General features: G+C 54.9%; 2 protein-coding genes across 25 annotated transcripts in view; one reads left to right on the forward strand and one right to left on the reverse strand.

The window, feature by feature from the left end:
- Positions 1 to 5,562, forward strand: part of KANSL1 (KAT8 regulatory NSL complex subunit 1) — a 103,595-nt gene extending 98,033 nt beyond the window's left edge. For all 6 annotated transcript variants that reach the window (XM_054224259.1, XM_054224258.1, XM_054224260.1 and 3 more), the window contains 2 exons: positions 2,241 to 2,487; positions 3,427 to 5,562. In XM_054224259.1, the coding sequence (XP_054080234.1) occupies positions 2,241 to 2,487; positions 3,427 to 3,729 (550 nt within the window). In that variant the 3' untranslated portion in view covers positions 3,730 to 5,562. The remainder of the gene's footprint in view (positions 1 to 2,240; positions 2,488 to 3,426) is intronic.
- A 1,272-nt stretch (positions 5,563 to 6,834) lies between these two features.
- MAPT (microtubule associated protein tau) overlaps positions 6,835 to 19,797 on the reverse strand; it is a 52,622-nt gene continuing 39,659 nt past the window's right edge. For 8 of the 19 annotated variants that reach the window (XM_054224285.1, XM_054224280.1, XM_054224286.1 and 5 more), the window contains 6 exons: positions 17,426 to 17,518; positions 17,186 to 17,278; positions 13,486 to 13,567; positions 12,752 to 12,864; positions 10,536 to 10,683; positions 9,901 to 10,366 (listed from right to left, as the gene is read on the reverse strand). In XM_054224285.1, the coding sequence (XP_054080260.1) occupies positions 10,104 to 10,366; positions 10,536 to 10,683; positions 12,752 to 12,864; positions 13,486 to 13,567; positions 17,186 to 17,278; positions 17,426 to 17,518 (792 nt within the window). In that variant the 3' untranslated portion in view covers positions 9,901 to 10,103. Of the gene's footprint in view, positions 10,367 to 10,535; positions 10,684 to 12,751; positions 12,865 to 13,485; positions 13,568 to 13,930; positions 13,970 to 17,185; positions 17,279 to 17,425; positions 17,519 to 19,797 lie in introns of those variants that run through there. The other 11 variants (XM_054224288.1, XM_054224297.1, XM_054224293.1 and 8 more) reach the window with 7 other exon arrangements.

Genomic DNA, 19,797 nt, shown 5'->3' on the forward strand with positions numbered 1-19,797 from the left:
GAGCGGGGCGTAGTCTTCCTTAGGTGGGGTGAAGTTACCCATTAAATTGCGGACAACCAGCTCTTGCACCCTCTGTTCGGATTCTGCTTTCTCAAGCGCTTGCGCCGCTCTAGAAGCGCGGAGGCTGCTGCGCCAGCACGAGCCCAGAGAAGAACAAAAGGGCCGAGGCGGGCATCCTTCGTGCAGGAACAAGGAAGGGTGGTTGTTCTCAGCGTTACGCTGTCTGTCGCATCCCCGCTCGATTGCTTCGGCAATGCCGTTTCTCTGCTCCGTTTGCATACGCGTCCTTACGTTCCTCTGATCACGCAACTCCCTTTCCGTGGTGTCTTGGTGAGTGGGCGTCTAAAACCGCACATGGTTCCCAGCTGTTGATCTCATCATAAACCTGCGTAAGAGGAGATTCGCTCTTCTGCATTTGATTTCCGATGCTTTGCTTGGTTTTGAACCACTCCGCGCTTGGGCAGGAACGCTTGTGAAGGACAGCTGCATGCCAGCGTGCGCCCGGCCGTCGTACTCTGGTCGTGGTTTGAGTTCAGCCCTCTCGGGTGTGCGCGATCGTGCGAGGTTATTTCCGCAAAAGCTTTTGCAAGTGCAAAGGTGGCATTTGTCAAACCCTGTGCTGCTGCCGCCTCGTGTCATCTGCAGCGGCATTTCCCGGTGCTGGCGGAGTGTGGGTCGGTTTTGGTGGGTTTTTTTGCAAACTTCTTCAGCCAATTTCTAACGTCTGATAGCACTCCCACCATAACTCCGTTTCTCTAAAGACCCTCTTGTAAGGACGCTGGTGAAAGATGCTGTGTTGAGGTCCTGGCTTGGTCATTGAGGTGGATTCAAACTTCAGCTCCTAGGTGTGGGAATGCTGGTGGGAAAAGACTTCCAAACATTTCCAGTCCAGCCTCCTGCAGGGCTGTTGCCAGCAGAAGAGCAGCTTGGCCATGGCTTTGTCTGGCCATGGCGCGAATGCTTCCAAGGATGGACGTTCCCCCAGAACTGGGGGATCCCAGTATCCCAGTGCAGCTCCCAGCACGGAGAGCTGGGGATGTGAGTGTCCCTGCTCCACTGGACGCCTTCCTTGGTGCGACCCAGGAGGTGGTTTGCTGCGGTTGTGCCGAGAGCGGCTTAGGGCCAAGCTCAGCCTGGCAATGGCCACGTCCCGAGCTCCTCCTCACCGCGATCCTTGTCCGTCCCTCAGTTCCCAGCCGGGGGTTGTTCTCGGTGGCTGTTTAGTCTTTCCTTAGAAATGGCTGGAGCCCCTCAGCGCCTGGTCACTTCTTCTTGCTGTGATTCAGCCACTGCCCTGCTCCTTGCCTGCGGACTACCCGGTAAAGGCTGGGGTAAACTCGCTTCGTTTCCCTTAAATGTCATCATCTTTGCAACCTCCAGCAGATCTGCTGGGTGTCGTGTGGTTGTCCAGCCCCGTGTATGTAGCAGAAGGGTTTGGTTTTTTTCCTGCAGCAGTTTTTAAACTGCACCTTGACTCGGCACACGGACCGCGCGTGGCTCGCTGCAGGTGTAGCTGCTTCAGTAGCCGCATTGGGGCTGGGTTTGCGTCTTCTGATGGACGCTTCGGCCAAGGTAGAATTTGGAATCTGATCCTTGGGAGCCCTTGATTGCTGTCGCAGTTCATCTGGAAGAGTCGCACACAGATACGGGGACTCCAGTCAGGTTCTCTGTTTGCTGCCCATGGGACTTTCCTCTGGAGCCTGTGTAGGTGCTCAAACTTTCTTAATTCTTGGCTTAAATCTTCTGAAGTCTAGGGGTTTTACAGCGCTCCTCCTACGCCCAGCTCTTGAACTTGCTGCGTTTTCAGCCTTACTGATGCGCTGCACTCGGTTCTTGAACTGCCTGGTGTCACCTGGCGTGTGGATGGTGGAAACACCTGGAGAAACCGAGTGTGAAGTGTCTGATTTCATGGGGTGGCTTCTCATCGTGGTATTTATGCAGCGCTCGTGGCGCAGGAGATGTGGGGGACAGAGAGAACCTTCGGAGAGCAGCGTCGGTGTGGCAAAGCTGCGCCGAGACAGTGGGGATGGGGCAAAGATGAGCCTGGATGAGTTTAACCTCTGGGCTGCGGCGTTCCCTGCGTGTGTGCGTCCCAAATCCCCGCGTTCCCCACCGTAGGGCTGCTCCCGAGGAGGGACGGGATCAGGGGGTGGCATCAGGTGGCAGCGAGCGGCCTGAGCCCCTGTATCAGTGGGGGGGGGGGGACTGGAACCGGGCTCTCAAATGTGCTCCTGTCTCAGGTCTTACAGATCGACGGACGGACGGACGACCCCCCAGCTGGGGAACCCCTCGACTCCCCAACCGGCATCCCCTGACGTGGGCAGCTGCCATTCCCACTCGGAGCTGACCCACACCCACTCTCCGCGCAGCCCCATCAGCCCCGAACTGCTCTCTGCCCCCCTCACCCCCCTCTCCCGCGACTCCATGCGGCTCCTGTCCAGCGAGGACACCCGTTGCTCCACGCCCGAGGCCAGCCTTGACGAGCAGGTGGGTGCTGGCTCCCGTTGTGGCCGTTGGCTCTGCTTTTGTTCCCGGCGGCTGGCGGGAGGGTCCGAGCGCTGCCTCTGGCTGGGTCACTGCAGTCACTGCTGCGGGTAAAGGGAAACGGGAACCCTGTCGGAGCGGGGCCAGAGGAGGCCCCGGAGATGCTGGGAGGGCTGGAGCCCCTCTGCTGTGGGGACAGGCTGAGAGAGCTGGGGGGGTTCAGCCTGGAGAAGAGAAGGCTCCGGGGAGACCTTGGAGCCCCTTCCAGTCCCTAAAGGGGCTCCAGGAAAGCTGGGGAGGGACTCTGGAGCAGGGAGGGGAGCCATGGGACGAGGGGGAAGGGTTTTAAACTGAAAGGGGGGAGATTCAGGTCAGAGATTAGGAAGAAATTGTTTGCTGTGAGGGTGGTGAGCCCCTGGCCCAGGTTGCCCAGAGAAGCTGTGGCTGCCCCATCCCTGGAGGGGTTCAAGGCCAGGTTGGACGGGGCTTGGAGCAACCTGGGCTGGTGGGAGGTGTCCCAGCCCAGGGCAGGGGGTGGCACTGAGTGGGCTTTAAGGTCCCTTCCAGCCCAAACCATTCTGCGATTCTTTAAATGTGATGCTCACACTTGGCTGGTTTGTCCCCCTCGCTGTGGGGAGGCAGCTCGGAATCCTGCATGTGGGAAATTCCCTCCAAACGCTCGGCTGGATGGAACGTAGAGCGGGTGCCGTTCGGCATCGACAGCCGGCTGCTTTTCCAGCGGTTGGGTTGGTTTGGAGGCTGCCGCGTCCTCACCACGTGTGCTGAAGTTTTCCATGCCCTGGTCACGGGCTGGGCCAAGTCCGTGGCTGTCACAGCACCGTGGAGCTGCCTCCCGCTGTGGGCGGCCAGAGTCGCGCATGGAACAGGAGCAGAATAGCCTTTCCAGAGGATTTTCCATAGCCTGGTGTCTCTTCCCTTTAGGCTGTGCAGCCCTGGGAGCGACGCACCTTCCCGCTCTCGTACGATCCCAGGACAGAGTGCGAGGACCAATCTGACCCCCAGGACCGGTCGTCGCGCTGCACCCGGCGCACGTCGGGCAGTAAATCCTCCCGGGAGACCGATGGCACTTCTGCTTTGCCCAACCTGGCCAGCCTCAAGAGCCGAACCCCCCTGGTGACACCCTCTTCCTCCTCCTCCTCCTCCTCCTCCTCCTCTTCCTCCTCCTCCTCCTCCTCCTCCTCCTGCTCTTCCTCCGCAGCAGTTCAGCGGCCAGCGCACAGATAGAGACATACGGGAAGACATGAGCAAAACCAACACACAGAACTAACTCTTGGCATTAAAGCTTCCAAAATCTGCGTTTGATATTCAAACATCCTGCCGGGAATTTTCACAGTTTTTAGTGAATTTAAGGAGTTTAGAAACTGTTTTTTTGTTTTCTTTTCTTTTTCTTTTTTTTTTCTTTTTCGTTTTCTTTTTTTTTTCTTTTTTTTTTTTTTTTTCTTTTTTCTTCTCCATGTCTCCTTGTCACATGAATGAGAGCCCCCGGATTCCTCCCAGCGGAGTGAAGCCTCGGGAGGGGAGCAGCCCACCAGACCCCCCCTCCCTCTTTCCTCCCCTCCCTTCTTAGGTGTATAAAACTAGAGCACAGGATTTAGCTGACTAGCAGACTTCGGGGATAGTTTTTCTCAAGCAAAAGGGTGTCTTTTTCTCTTAACCCGCTCCCCCCACACCCCCCTGCTCCCCCCTCCCTGAAGGGTTTTAGTGGAGTGAAATTAGTGGTGAAAAGTGATGTCTTGGGATTGCAGCCTTCACTACCTGTCTGTCTGTCCCCACCTGCACCTCCGCCCTCCGGCGGTTTTCTCCCCTGGGGTGTGCAGTTCCAGGTATCCCGAGGGGTGACTGTGCCCCCCCCCATGTCCCCCCCGCCCCGATCTCCGCTCTGCCCCCGGGACCACCCGTCGCCTCCTCCTTCCTTCTCCCCGGGTTTGGGAGCAGCCGTTGGCGGTGCCGGGGGGGGGGAGGGGGGGTGGAAAGGAAGGACCCCTCCAGCTGCTTCACGCACAGCTCTGCCCGGGGGGTGTGGGGTTCACCCCGGCGTCTTCCCGCGGGGCCGAAGGCAGGGAGGGGACGGTCCCCGGCCCCGTGCGGTGGGATGCGCGGAGCAGGAGAAGTCACGACGCCCTTTGGGGACGCGGCTGTTGGCCGAGGCCAGCGGCAGCTTTTCCAGCTGGGAAACGTGGCGTCCGCCACCGCCGCTGGAGCTCTGCCCTCGCCCCTGTGTCCCCCCCGCAAAGGGCTGGGACGTCGGGGCGAGGGCGGCTCTGGGCCGCAGCACCCGGGGGCAGAGGGAGCGTCCCATGGCGGGAGCGGGACGTGGCAGGGCCAAGGCGGGTCCTGGTGGGTGGGTTTGGGGTGAGAAAAGGGGAAATAAGAGAGGGAAGGAGGCGCTGGGGGGGGACGGGGATCTGTCACCGCTGCTTCGCTCCACTCCCACACCCGCTCCGAGAACTGGTGTCGATTCTGTTTCATTTCCCGGGCGTTGGTCCGACCTGCCGCCTCCTGACAGGTATTTTATTTTAAAAACCGAGTTCGCTGTTGTTCCTCCTTCCCTCCCCCCACTCCCTGACCCCCCAACTCCTCCTCGGCCCTTCGCACCCGCAGTGACTCCCGGATCCCGCGCACCGTTCCCACCTGTAACGCTTTCCCATCCCGACGGTGTGGCTATCGGTCCCTGTCCTGTCGCTAGCATTGTGCCTGTCTTACGTATAATCACATCACCAAAAAAAAAAAAAAAAAAAAAAAAAAAAAAAAAAGATAAAAAAAATAATACAAAGGACATTTTTTTTTTTTTTTTCCATTTTGTAATCGTAAAGAAATAGTAGCTAAACTGCTTAATGGTTGGGGTTTTCACAATTTTCAACATTATCTAGTGGTTTTGGTTCTGTTCTAGTTTAAAGGATTTGTCATCGTTTCTTTAAAAAAAAACAAAAAAACAAAAAACACCAATGCTACCATATCCCTCTGCATAAGTGCTTTTCTATTTATAAGGTTGAAAATTCTGAATAACCCTTTTAGCATTATAAAAAAAAAAAACACACACAAAAAAAAAAAAACAAACCACCTTGTATTTTGTAAATATTTTCTTTTCCTGCTTTGAGCTGTGTAATGTCCTTGTTATATAGAAATGCTTTTCTTCCGAGAAGCTGATCTTTGTTAATGTCTTGATTCTGTTGGCAAAGCACAAATGTGCTTATAAAAAAAAAAAAAGAAGAAAAGATTAAAAAAAAAATTAAAACGGAATATTCTAGGCACCGTGTGTTTGTGAAACGCGGGGCTGGGCCGCGGCAGGGGCGGATCGGCCGCTTCCCTCCCACCCCGCCTTTCAGTGGCCTCTTTTTTTTTTTTCCTCCCCCCTTTATAAGGTTATTTCCCAGGGTTTATTGTCAGTGAAAGGGGGGGATTGTTGGGGGGACGGCGGGTTTGGGCTGTGCACAGGAGCTCAGGGGCGCTGGGAGAGAAGCGGGTGCTGCTTGTGAAACCCCCACGGTGAGCGAGGGGTTAATTTTACTTTTTTTTTTTTTTTTTTTTTGGGAGTTTTTATTTTACATTTTTGGGGTTGAGCAGCTGCTGCCCATTCACGCCCGGGTGCCGTTCGTGCAATCGTCTGCCCGGGTTTGCTGTGGAAGTCGGATGTTTGCAGGAGGCGAGCGGTGGGCGGCGACTTCCGTGGGTGCGCTTAAATTCCCAAGAGAAGAGAATTCCGCTTTGTTCCTCGTTACCCGAGTGGACGTGGACGGGAGGCAGGAAGGCGAGGGGCGACGATTAGCCAGATGATCAATGATCAAAGATGGTGGCGGCAGCAACCTGGGCAGCACCGGGTTCGTTACACGTAATTAACGGGAGGAAAAGCCAAGCTGAAAAGTGAATGGGGCGGCTGCAGCTGGAGTCTCCTGGCCGGGCCCGGGGAAGGGTGCGGAGCGAAGGGCTCGGGGTGGTGCCGGTAACTGTGGGGGGCTGGTGGCTGTAATGGGGTGGAACTGGGGAAGGGGAATGAGCTGTGATGGAGCTCCGGGGCAGAGCTCTGGGCAGTCTCGCAATGAGCTGAAAAGAACCCGTGGGCTCCCGGCACGGGGCAGGGCCTCCCCCTCCCGCACCCCGGTTTGCTGCTGGTGACGCTGGGGCCTGGGCTGCTACTTAAAAAGAAAAATAAAATAAAGGGAAAAAACCAGCCCCTGCCCGTCCTTGCTGGCCCTGCAGCCCCAGCGGCAATGCCAGCGCGTCCCCTCTGCCCAGGGAATGGACAGACCCCCGACTCCAAAACCCAGCCTGAGCCAAAGCCCCTCCTGTGCCTGGTCCCGGCCCCCTCCCCCTGTGCGAAACAGGCGGCTGTTTATCGTAGTAATGAACTTTATTTCCAAATTCACTTTTTTTTTTTTTTTTATACGGCAACAGTGTAAACCAGTTGTTAAAACGCACGATACACTATGGACATTCACAGACAGAAGCTAAGCTAGAATGATACACTGAGATCAAACCTTCCCTCCCCGCCGCAGCGCGCACGGGGCTGCCAGCACCACCGCCGGCCTGACACCGGAACGTCACTTAACAAGCATATTCATTATTTTTTTTTTTTTTTTTTTGAGTGCAGAAACATAGGGGGGTTTTGTTTTTTTTTTTTTTTAATTAGTGCCGGTTTTAACCCTTTTCAGCCCAAGATGTGTGTGGAGCAAAGAAGCCATGGGTCAGGCTGTCCGGCTGCTCATGGAAACCATCAGGCCTGGGTTTGAACGCGGGGCTGGGGACGTGGCTCGGGGCTGCTGGAAGGGGACAGCGGGTGACACGGTGGCTGGAAAGGGCTGTCGTGGGACCCCCCCGGCAGCCCCCTGGGGGGAGGATGGCGGCAGATGGGGCTGGGATGTGCGCGCAGCCGAGGATGCTCGCAGCGGGAAGGGGCACCTGTGTCCCTCGGGAGCCGCACGGAGGGGTGGCAAGGGGGCAGAGGACGCTCAGCTACGCGCCATCCCGCAGCCGAAAAGGGTTAAAAGGGGTGACTGGCGGTGGGTGGTTCTCCCGCTTGCTCGTTTTTACAGAGGACAAAAAAAAAAAAAAATATTATCGCAGCGGCTCCTACACCCGACAGCGCGACAGGGACAGTCACAGACTGGGGGACAGAGTCTTACAATCATAGAGTCAACTGAACCGCAGCGAGCAACAAGCTGGACGTGGGCGTTGGCGGGACCTGTTGGTGCTGGACCAGCCTCTCCCCAGCAGTAAAGCAGCTCCCGGGGCTGCAGAGACAAGGGTTGGACCCTCCCCCCCCCCAGTAAATTGCCACCCCCAAACACAACCGTCCTCCTGCGATGCCAGAGGCCGGTGCTCAGGTCCCAGCATGGCGCAGAAAAGCCCCTCAGAGCCCGCGCGGGGCGTGCGACAGCAGCAGCAGCCCCGGCAGGTCCATCAGCTCCCGCTGCGGAGGGAAGCGGGAGGAACCGCTGCTCTCCCGAATTAACAGCTACTGAAACAGTCCCCGTCTCTATCTCGAGGGGAAGCGGTGCCCATCACCCCAGCGAGACCCCACACACTGCGACTTTGGCCCCTTCCCCCGGCCCCAGGCACCCCTCTGCCAGCTCGACCCCCCCCCAGCTCAGCTGGTGCCTCGGGGGGAGCCGGGGTGGGAGGACGCACACCGAGCTGCACCGGGCGCATCTCAGCCTCTTTGGTTGTCGAAGGAAGGGGCGTGGGGGGACGGTCACGGGTGCAGCACAGCCCCAGCCCCCCCCCGCCATGCTTCCTAGGTTGCCACAGGAACAAAAGCAGCATAAAAATGAAATCAATCAATCCATCATCTCTTTTCCCCTGCGTGGTGCTGGGGGGGGTGTTGGTGCTGTGTGAAGGAGACACCGCGAGCGGTAACGTGCTGCGAACGCAGACGAGGAGAGGTCCCTGGGGGGGGGTTCGGTGCCAGGGAGCAGCCCGGGGGACCTGGGGGAGCTGCCACCATGCGCCAGCTAAAACCGCCCTCGCACCGTCCCCTCGCGTCCTCCCGGTTGTCTCCTACCGCTGCCAACGGCCCGAGAACAGCAGAGCCATGGAGCTGCCGCTTCGCCATCTCTTAGCTGACCTTGCAGGGGAAAAAACAACAACAACAAAAAAAAGAAAAAGAACAACCCAAAAATGTTACAAGCTGCACCCAAATCCAGGGGCCACCCCAGCCCTGGAGCTGCGAGTGCCCCTAGCACAGCGTCCCCGGGCCCTGGGAGGTGCAGAGAGCCGGGAAGCCCCCGCCGTGTCCCCCCCAGCCCTCCCCAGGGAGCAGGGCAGTGGCTCTGCGCCCACCCCTGCGCCCGGCAGACATGCGGTGCCGGGCTGCCCCATCAACGCCGGCTCCGGGCACAACCCGGAGCTCGGCAACGCTCCCCCTCAGACCCTCCTCGCTGGGAGCCGGCACGGGGCAGCTCAAAACTACTTACAGCATTATTATTATTTTTTTTAACACATGCTCATTTATGAAAACAATCACCCTGGCACGGTCCAAGCATATACAGACAAATCTACTCTACGACACGAGGGGCTGCCAAAGGAATGGGGAAAAGCCTCTACTCATCCACTCAGCGGTTCCAGCACAGCCACGGAGAGGGGAACGGCCATCCGGGGCCCCTTCCGCCGTGGGACACCCCGGCGTCGCCGGTACTCCAGCTGCCGGAGCTGAGAGCGGGTTTAGGGGATACCTGGCAGTTATCTTCATACACATCTCGTCTTTCGGAGGTAAAAAACAAAAGGTTTTCTTCCAAATCAGCAGGCAAATTTAACGCAGAAAGGGAGGGCACCTCCCTGCAGTCCCTGGCTGCAGCACCCACTACCTGTGCTGCCCGCAGGCCAGACCTCCGGCCCGGGCATCGTTAGGGTAACGAGCAAGGGAAGGTGACGTCCCCTCCCCGTGAGGGCCTCCCGCTGCCATGCGCTGCGGTGTGGGGTGCTGGGGTCGGCATCGTGCTGCGGCTGCCCCCTCTGTCCCCCTCCCCGGGGCGGTCAGGGTCCCCACCAGGGCGGGTGGCCCCAGGTGGGGCTGGGACAGTGAGGGACCTCGTGGGGGGACGAGGGGAGGGAGTGGGGGACGGGGACGGGCTGCGCGCTCCGAGGAGCAGGGGGAGAGGAGGTTTTGTACCTCATAGTGTCACTGATTTTGAAGTCCTGGAGCTAGAGCTGAATGAACAGTAAAAGCAGGTTAAATCATTAACCAGTTAGGGGATGGGGAAGCAGCTGTAAAAGGAACAGAGGAAGAAGGCCAGATTATTATTTTTGTTTCTTTTCTTTTTTTTTTTTTCTTTTTTTTTTTTTTTCCTCCTCGTCTTCTCTCATCTTCGCCCGCCGTGCCCCGATCACAAGCCCTGCTTGGCCAGCGAAGCGGACACTTCGTCGGCTAGCGTGGCGAGCTGGGGGGAGTCCACCATATTGATGCTGCCGGTGGAGGAGACGTTGCTAAGGCGGCGTGGGGAGGCATCTCCGGAGATGGTGGGGGACTTGTAGACGATTTCGGCGCCGTGGTCGGTCTTAGCTTTGGCGTTCTCGCGGAAAGTCAGCTTGTGAGTCTCAATCTGCAACGAGAGGAGAGGGCGGTGAGCGGGGAGGATGCGGGACGCCATCCGGAGAGGCCGTTTTTACCTGCCAACTGTCCACTTGGTCACCGCCATTGTGCAGGTGGGGGGAAAGTTCAGTTCATTGGCCCGATGCCCCCAGTGCTCCCAGTCCTCAGGCACGTCCCTTCCAGTAGCCCACACGGGGAACGGGCACAAGCAGAGGGGATGGCGGGGCTGGAGCACCTCGGGATGATGCCAAATCCTTCCCAAGCGCCCAGGCCCGGTGTGGCGGTAGGTCCCAGGCACCGGACTCGGCTGGCACAACCCGGGCTGCTCCCACTCCCCTGGCAGAGATTTACGGAGGGGGTGGGATCCCCATACGGTGCCTAAGGCTGCCCCTTAACCCACGGCCCAGCTGGGCACAAACCGCTGCTCCCACGAGCCAAACCCCTCTCTCCCAGCGAGCGCGAGGGCCAGGGAGGGGAGGTGAAGTGGATCGGGTTTGCTACTTACTGGTGCCCTCCCCAGCCGAGTGCAAGGCTGGGAGCTGGCTCTCCGGGGGGGTGGGTGGCTCCAGCACCAGGGACTGGAGCCCAGCAGAGTCTGGGCTCGGGGTCCGAGCAGCCTGGGGACGGGTCTTGTCTTCCTTGCCTTTCTCTCTCTACAGGTGAAGAAACCCGCCCAGGGCGGTGGGGTGCAAAAAACGCATCAGCAACAAAAACCAAGATCCAATAAATGTCAACCAGAAGGAAAAAGACAAAAAAAATAAAGACAAGAAATAGAAAATTGGTGAGAAAAAGATCTGAAAAATAGGGCCATTCACTGACTCATAGGAAGAACAGCGGCTGCCTTTGGAGACGGGAAGGAAAGCTCGCCGTGTGCCGCAGAGGAGAGCAGACGCTGCTGGCGCAGGTACTTTGGCAGAGCACAGAGCGCTCTGGCTTCCCACGGGAGAGCCAATGAAAGAGTGGCACATTCAGCCTGAAAAGCTGTGGACTACGTGTCCAAACATGGATCTTCTGCGTCGTAAAGCAAGGAGAGGACTAGGGACATGGGAAAGGCTGGGGAAGGGGCAGAGGAGCCGCCCACAGCAGCTCTACATGGAGGGTTGATGGGGGCTCAGCTGTGTCCTGTCCCCTCCCTGGGAACAGAGTGTCCCACCTCAGAGCAGCACTGCCCGAGGATGGTCCCTGGTGCCAAGGTGTGAATGGGAACGGGCTGGACGAGGAAAGAAATCTGAGGCGGCATCTGAACCCCAGTTACAGCGACAACCTCCTCCAGGTGTGGATTCAGGCAGGGTATGGGCAAGCGCCACGCAGGAAGGCTGAGGCAGGGGATGTGGCTGCTGGGTCACACCCTTGTAAATAAATTCCTCCTCCAAAGGGCAAGTTCTTCAAACTATGGCCCAGTGAATGTGCCGGGATATGAAAGAATCATCGCTGGAATCATAAAAACGATGAAAACGGGCTTAGTGAAGCACAGGGCAGTCTGATGCGTAGCAGCAGCGAGAGAAGGGTAAGGAAGTCAAGCGATCCCTCAGTCAGAGGCCAGCGCGCCGCTGGGAGATGAAGAGCTGGGAGGTGCACAGAGAAAACGTGGCCAAGAACAAAGTGCCAAAATACAGGAGCTGAAACAGAACTTTCCCCTCCCATTGAGAAAAAAAGTGTTTGAAAAAACAAGCAAGATAAAAACCACTTTTCCCCACAGAAATTCAACCATGCGTGTCACCAGGCTGGAGTCTCAGCTCCGTGCTCACCTGAGCTCCCTGCTCCCCTGCCTGCAAGGGACCTGGCTGTCCTTGAAGCGAGGTTGTTGGAGGCGTTTTACTTAGGTAAAACTTACTGTGAAGTCACCATCAAAGCCTCCAGCGGGAACGGCTCACCCCAAGTTCAGTATTTCACCTGATTGTCTTTTTGTCTTTCAATTTAAATCCCCCCAAACGCACACCACTCTCTACAGAGTCCTCGGCCAGTCTCAGCTGCGAGACCGAGACTCAAAGAAGGAGGAGTCACCTTTTTTCTGAAGTGACGGTCTACTGCAGAGTCACCTTTTCTAAATAAAGCTAAGCCTTTAATGCTCCACTTTCACTGGGGAACCAACAGCTATGCAGCACCCTGAGCCGCCAGCTTTGTGCCATGCCACTGGGAGTAACTGGCAACGCAGTGTGCAAAAGCAGTTGCTGCCGGTAGCACCCCTTCATGTGAAAGGTTTGAGACACAAATGCATTTCTGCACAAACTTCAGAGAACAGCAGAAAGAGCAGGAAACCACAGGAGAGGATATCACTTAGATTCACACTCATTCAGGTGGCCACGGGCCAGAAAGGGGACAGACTGCCAGCCTTGCAGCTCTGCCACAGCTGTGCTCCAGCAAACGTCCTCCAGGTCGGCAAATGCAGGCCAGGAGCCTGCGGCCCTGCCCGCCTGCAGCGAGCCGCTGGCAGGAAGGCAAGCTGGCTGCTCGGGCAGGGCTCTTTTTGTCCTCTGAAGGACTAGTGTGCACAGCCCACCCCCACGCTAGATCACGGGCAGCACATCCTTTCAAGCGCTGGGGAAGAAGCGCTGCCTGGTAAGCAGAGAGGAGAGGCCACGTGGTCTAAAGATGAGCTGGGTAAGCAGGACCTTCTCCGAGTCCAGACTTCCACCGCTCTTTGCTTGCACACGTGCTCCCAGGGCAGACAGACACTCGCAGCAGAACAGCCTGCCTGTTCTCGACCCAGTGCCCCTTTACCTTTTTATTTCCTCCTCCAGGGACGTGGCTGATGTTATCTAAGGACCCGATTTTCGATTGCACCTTATCTTTGAAGTCCAGTTTCTCAGATTTCACCTCCACCTGGCCACCGCCTGGAAGGGAAGAGCACGAGCTGCGTTAGTTCCTGTGCCAGCCAGGGCAGGCTGGAGAGAAAGCACTGAGGTCTGAGCTGCTGCTCCGAGGTACTTCAACCAAAGCACTCGGAGACCGAGCAGAGGGCGAGGACCAGGAAAACAGCAGCAAGAGGGACCCAGTGGTGATCCAGGAGCCACGGCAAATTGGAACCAGGGTAAAAAGACTTTCCAAAGAATGCTGTGCAGAGCTGACGTACAACCCAGTGTTTTACAGAGCAAAGGGCGGGGAGCTAGCCTTACTCCCCTGAACACCAGCACTCCTCCCTATTTATTCCTAAACACTTCCCACTTACAGTGATCTGTTGTCTCAGACAAGCGTGTTCATGGATAGCACCAGATCCCTCCCCTACCACCAAATGGTCAGGCAGACTGGAGTGGGTCTGGCAGTGATGGAGCTGGGAACAGTGTCCAGCACCCCAGGGCTCACTCCGATGCTCTGGTCACTGCTCCACGTGCCTCCCCTCGCTCCCTGCACTACCCCAACCCTCTCCCCGTCTCCAGATGCACACCACAATGCAGCCTGTGAGCTCCCAAGGACCAGCACCCGGTGCTGCCAGGTGCCGCGGAGTCAAAGGGTACCTGGTTTGTGATGGATGTTGCCCAGGGAACCGCATTTGGATGTCACGTGGCTCAGGTCGACTGGTTTGTAAACGATTTGAACCTGTCCGTACGAGAAAGGAAAAGGCAATGAGCTTATTGCCACCCTGGGCACCCTGGGGAGGGGGAGGCACAACACACACCGGCACCTGATCTGGATTCAAGGGAAAGGACAGCTTAAACCCCAGTAAGATTAATAATACAAAAGAAACTGTCATCAGAAATGGGAGATCATTAATGCCCATGTGCAGTAGCCTCTCTTAACATGTCAGCATGCACAAGATCACCTCTCCACAGAGGGGGGAAGTAGAGGCAATTTTAAAGTGCTTAAGTGAGAGAGAAAGTGGAGTGGTAATTAATTAAGATTTGCATACACATCATCCAAAAGGAGGAGATATACCAGAGAGAAAACGTAAAAAATAAATACCTTTTCTGGTGTAAAACATAAAGCTTATGTCCACAAAAACTGAAAGAACAGAAATGATCAATGTGCACAGAACTTTTAAAAGAGTGACCAAAATATGCATTTCTGAAAAATGCTGTAATGGAAATAAGGGTTAAAAAAAACCAAAGCAAAGTCTAAATATCTGGCAGGAGTTTACATAATATAAATTAAAATGGCAATTACGATATACTGAACTGGAACATATTCATGATATTATGCTGTGTTTTTCATTTGTTTTACCCATTACGTCTCTGAACATGGGCTCCATCAATTCCACTTAAACCACCCCATTCCGAGACCAGCCGGGGCACCGTGGCGTGCCTGGGCACGGGGCCGGCAGCCTCTTGCGCACGGACAATCGGGTTACACGAGACGCACACACAAGGAATGGTTAATGTGGAGCTGTTTAGTGGTTACGTTAGCGGTTAAACACCACACTGGAAAACACCAATGACTGGAGAGGTCTGGGACCATCAGGTGTGTCGGGGACGGCAAACCACAGCACATACACACCAGCTACACCAGGAGCAGGAGACAAGGGGGTGAGAAAACATCCCCATACCCCTAGAAGTTACTTTGGACCCTGGTTTTGGACTCACACCTGTGTGTGAATCGGCTATTGCTATAGTTAGTGGGGCTGTGCAGGAGAAACTGGATCATCAACACCTCAAGGTTGGTTCCTACTCATTGGGAAGTGTCTGGCTCTCAGTAATAGTCTGGATTTCAAGGGGAGTGTTTTCACCAAGTACCATGGCGGGTGTGCTGCTCTCACAGCTCTCGGGAAGGATGTGCCAGCACCAAAGGGACTTTGCAGAGGCCAGGCAGCCTCTGGACCAAGGTGGCCAAAAGCCAGCACAGAGGATTCACCGTAGCCGCTGCTCTCCATCGCACCTGAGCGCCCTGTGTTGACTCAAAAGCCCCAGGGTGAAGGTGCATCCTTCTGTTACCATGTTGGCCCCATGTCCACCGGCCCCATCACCCTCAGAGCTCGGTGCTGGACTGTGGTTGTGCACACCACTGAGAAACACTCCCCCCTCCATCGTGCAGCCAGGAAAAGGAGGGGGGAACAGAGGTTCAGTGCCACCGTCCCACCAGCTCCGATGCTCACGCATACCAAAAGGCACATCTGACAGAGAGTAGAGACAGAGAGAGGGGAGAAAAGCAACCCTAGGGTCTGGGAGCACACTGCACACAGAGACATGAAGACAGCACTGGGGAAAGATCACACATTTAATGCACTGGGCAGGAAGAGAGCTAGATGCAGTCGGAAGGCAGGGAACAGACCCCAAAAGAACAGCTGGTGCCTTTCTAATCCCAGCCGTGACCCCGAAGGGCCTGTGAGCAATTCGGGCACCACTGGGACTTGGGACTGAAAGACCTCCCATTTCCAGAGCAAGCAATCAGCAACTGAAACACTTTCTGCTCTCATTCCAGTTCCCTTCTTTTACAGACAGGACTCGATTAACCCTTCCCATCCTGCTGGGGAGCAGAGAAGGGTCCTCCCCATTTTAGCAAGGAAGGAAAAGGGGCACAGAGTTGATTGCCCAGGAAGCCAGTGCCAGAGACCTGGGGATCCCACCTCTCAGCATCAGCAATGCTTAAGTCAACTTTTGCCTAACGAATCAGCTTGTGAGAGCATCAGCTGGCATTAAAAATAAAAAGGTACCAACCCCACGTTACTGTAGCAAGAGTTCACTCCTCTTGAAGTAGCAATGGCTGGGCAGGCAGTCACCGCTGACAGTGTCGTGGAGGATTAAGACATGATAGCCATCGAAAGCCGGTGGTGTCTTGTTGCCCCTCCATCAGAGGAGCCCCAAGGCACAGCTCTGCCGCCAGGAAGCCTGTGCAGCCACGCTCTGGCCATGTCGGCGCAGGGCTTCACTCCGAGCACCCGCACCCAGAGCTAAGCTGCTGCTTTCCGTGTTAACACAGCCAGGCAGCGATCACACAATTTTCACTGCTGGCAGAGCTCGGGGCCGGGGGGGGCGATGACAACCTCCAGCCAAAAATCCAGATAATTCTTAACCCATTGCAAACACTTGCCCATGGTGTGAGCTCTCAGTGGAGAAAAGGATGAGCTCACCACCCCATGCTGAAGCTAATTACCAGCCACAGCACAGATGATTCATGACGAACACTAACTCCTGGCGTTAACAAGTGGTCCACCACGCACCAGGCAGTCCAGCCAGTGCAGGACCCTGGGGTAAGAAAAAGCAGAACAAGCATGGAATCTGCTTCACAGAGGTCTGACCTCCGCAAAGCAGTTCCTCTGGCCCGTTAAATAAAAGCAGAATGACATCAAATTTAAGACGGAGGTTGCAAACCCAGTTATATGTCCCAGTGCTTACATGCCAAGCCCTCTGCAACACTCATTTTCTCAGGGAGGGCATCCACAGAATCAAAAACAGCACACAAAAAAAATAATCCATCAGCAACATCTGAGGGGCACTAGATAGCTTCCTCAGATGGCCACAGACCAGGCAACCACAGACCCTGGGCCACACTGTTTGGGGTCTCAGAGATGCTCCTTCCTTGGTTCGTCATCTTTCCTGGACCCGAACTCTGTCTCCAGAGAGACTGGGGTAAATCCGCCAACCTCTGTGGAGTTTCTCCAGGTTTCTGGCACAGTAACTGAAAGCTGAGTCTGGCTATTTAACTGGGATGGCTGGAAATGCCAGCATCCAAACCGATTCACTCAATATTACTTTAGGCTCAGCCTCCCTGGGCACTGCCAGACACATTCGTTAGCAAGGAGAAGCTTAGTATTTGCATGGAACATACTTGCCTGATGGGAATGGGCAGGAACCTGCGTTTTCACATGTTGTGCAGAGTCATGTGCAATTTAGCAGTACATTAAGCAACCGGGACTGCGTTTGCTTTTAAATCTATCCACCTACTGCATCAGCAACTACGTCACTGTCTGCTAGAGGCCACCCATCCTGCAGACAATGAGGCATTAAGCCTTCCAAGTAGTGTAAAACCTTTTGGTTAACAGGATGTTTTGTTACAGACATGGTTTCTACACGGGTCAGTTAGTTCTGTCCATGTCAGGCATGTACAGGACTTGTTAGGGTTCATCTAACCACGTCTTTTGGGTTAATGGGGTTAAATGAGAGCACGTCACCAATCGCTATCTGATAGCAGGGTCGCTGCAGATAGCATTGGTGATTTAGTGTATACAACATGCCACTAATAATAAGGATTATTACAGTGCATTCAAAGTGTGAAGGTACTCACACTGCCTCCTCCCGGGATGTGTTTGATATTATCCTTTGAGCCACACCTGGATTGAACGCTGCTAAAGTCCAACTTCTTATTAACAATCTGCACCTTTGGTAGCCAGAAAAGAGTCATTGCACGTCACCAATAGCTATCTGACGGCAGGGTCGCTGCAGATAGCATTGGCGGTTTAGTGTATACAACATGCCACTTATAATAAGAAGTATTATAGTGCATTGAAAGTGTGAAGGTACTCACACTGCCTCCTCCTGGGATGTGTTTGATATTATCCTTTGAGCCACACTTGGATTGAACGCTGCTAAAGTCCAGCTTCTTATTAATAATCTGCACCTTTGGTAGCCAGAAAAGAGCGTGAGAAACAACATGACCATCTGCAGCTTGACCATGCGTTATATCACTAAAACCAGGAACCTGCCTTCTAGTGCCAAGAGCAAAGGAGAACCTCTGGCTTGCCACTTAGATTTGTCTACTCATGGGTTGGAAACTGAAGATGGAGGTGGGCAGGTTACAGCTAGAGAGAGGATACATCTGGCTAGCAAAGCAGCCCTGGTTTCCAGGACAGAAACACTAACAAAAAAGCAAGCTAACTCCATTTTCTTTCATTGAACAAAATGGGAAACTTGCTGGGCAGCAAACATGCTGGAAGGCACCAGTGCTCTGGACTCAGCTTCTGCAGAGCCAGTGGAAGGATGAAGGATGGAGCTGAGAGAAAAATGCCTGCTCAGCCCCATCTCCTGTGCCAGGGAACATGCCCCTTCTCTAGGACAGAGAGACGGGGCCTCACATTTCAGCAGCTTGAGCAAACTGGGCAAATGGGAGCAGCTGGCTGGGGCAGCAGGCTGGAGAGCAGGAGTTGTGTGTCCAGCACGGTCTGGGAGAGGATGCCTGAGCTCTGTGCTGTGCAGGGCTCAAACTCCCTCTACAGTTACAAAGAGAAAAAAGCAAATGCTGCCAGGGATGCAGTCCCATGTCTCCAGTTTTCTTAACTCCTGTATAGATGAGATGAAAGGGGCAGCACAGACCACCCCCAAAGGCAGCAGCTCTATCGCGTATTCCTAACACCACCTCGGGTGTGAGAGAGGATGGAAATGGCTTTGTCCCACAGGGGAACCACATACCATGCTAACTTCACTCTCCAGTCCCAAGGCCTGTATGCCCTCTCCTCCCACACACAGATTTTTGTACTAATTAATTAAACTGTTTCCCTTTAGGCCTTGTTTTCCCTGTTTGGGTTTTATAAGGGCAGCTATGCTGGAGTGACCCGACGTATAGGAGCAGCTGTTCCAGACAAGGCAACGATGAAGACAGTCCCTGCTCCTTCCCCTGCGTGGTCGGGATTGGCTTTACAACCTACGCAAGTATAAACCAGAGGTAAATGCAGGTGAAAACCAGCAGGCACACAGGCCTGCGCTCGCTCGGGAGAAAGCCTGTTTGAAGCACAACCCTCACGAGAGGAAGAGAGACACGGCATCCTGCAAGAGAGCAGCATCACAGTCCCTAGATACAGTCCCTAGATGACAACACCCACAAAGCTGTCTAAGCAGGCAACCTCACTCTCTGTTTCAGCATGTCCCCAGCCTGCTGCTTCTGCTGCAAGGAGAGCTCCTCGCTATACCCCGGTTCTTTAGCATGAGAAGCACCAAGGCTGACACACACCTCCAGCATCATTTTCCAAGTTCACATCAAGTAATTCTGCAAAGCAGGACACAGTTCTGCAGAGCCTGGTCCAGCCAGAGCAGTAGTCTGATCCAGGAACAAAAAAAGTGCTGAGACAATGCAGAAGTACTGGAAGAGATGTGGCCTGGCTGACTCTTGGCGTGTGTGCCCCAAGTACTTTTCCTTCCCTAGGCTGGGGGGGCCAAAATCTGTGTGGAGAGCTGGCTCCAGACCCATCTTCTGGCCACCCTAAAATCAAACTTGTGGGATCAGCCCCTTCTGCTCCAGCTGCAACCATTCTGCTAAGAGCAGCCTCGTGTCCTACAAACTCCCCAACAGAGCATCCAGCCATTCTCCCCTGCAAAGAGCAATGAATTGTCCCAAATTCAGCTGTTCTTACTCTTTCAGTGACAACAATAAACATGTTGCCTGACAGAGAAGCGGACAGAGGAAAAAAAAAACTCAACTCATAAAAGCTGGATTAAAAAGAATGAGCAAACAATTTAACCAATTTACAGTAAATAGAAGTTTCTTTCCAAAATCCCTGAAAAGTGGTGTTTTGCAGGAGTGGCAGGAAAACCTTGTGCTAAGTGGGCAGAAGGGCTGAGGTCCCAGGACACAGGCAGCTGGAAGGACACGTGCTGCTCTGCTCAAGACCAATGGCCAGAGCAGCCCTGCCCAGGCTCCAGAGCCCCCCTGGATTGCAGTACAAAGGAAAATGTGCATTGTCGAGAAAATCACCAGCCATGGTGAAAAATGCACATAAGGAAGTGACAAAGCACGCTGCTATTTAAGATGGTGAAGAGAAGCCATCTCAAAGCCTCCCCCCATGCCAAAGTCGAACATTCGGAGCCACGGGGTTACCTAGTCGCATAAAATGGCATGCACTGCACTCAGGGAAAGATTTATCATGGCTCTGTTGCATTAGCAGCCGCAGAGCAAGGTCTACAAGG

The sequence above is a fragment of the Rissa tridactyla genome, chromosome 19, assembly GCF_028500815.1.
Source record: "Rissa tridactyla isolate bRisTri1 chromosome 19, bRisTri1.patW.cur.20221130, whole genome shotgun sequence".
Classification (NCBI taxonomy): domain Eukaryota; kingdom Metazoa; phylum Chordata; class Aves; order Charadriiformes; family Laridae; genus Rissa; species Rissa tridactyla.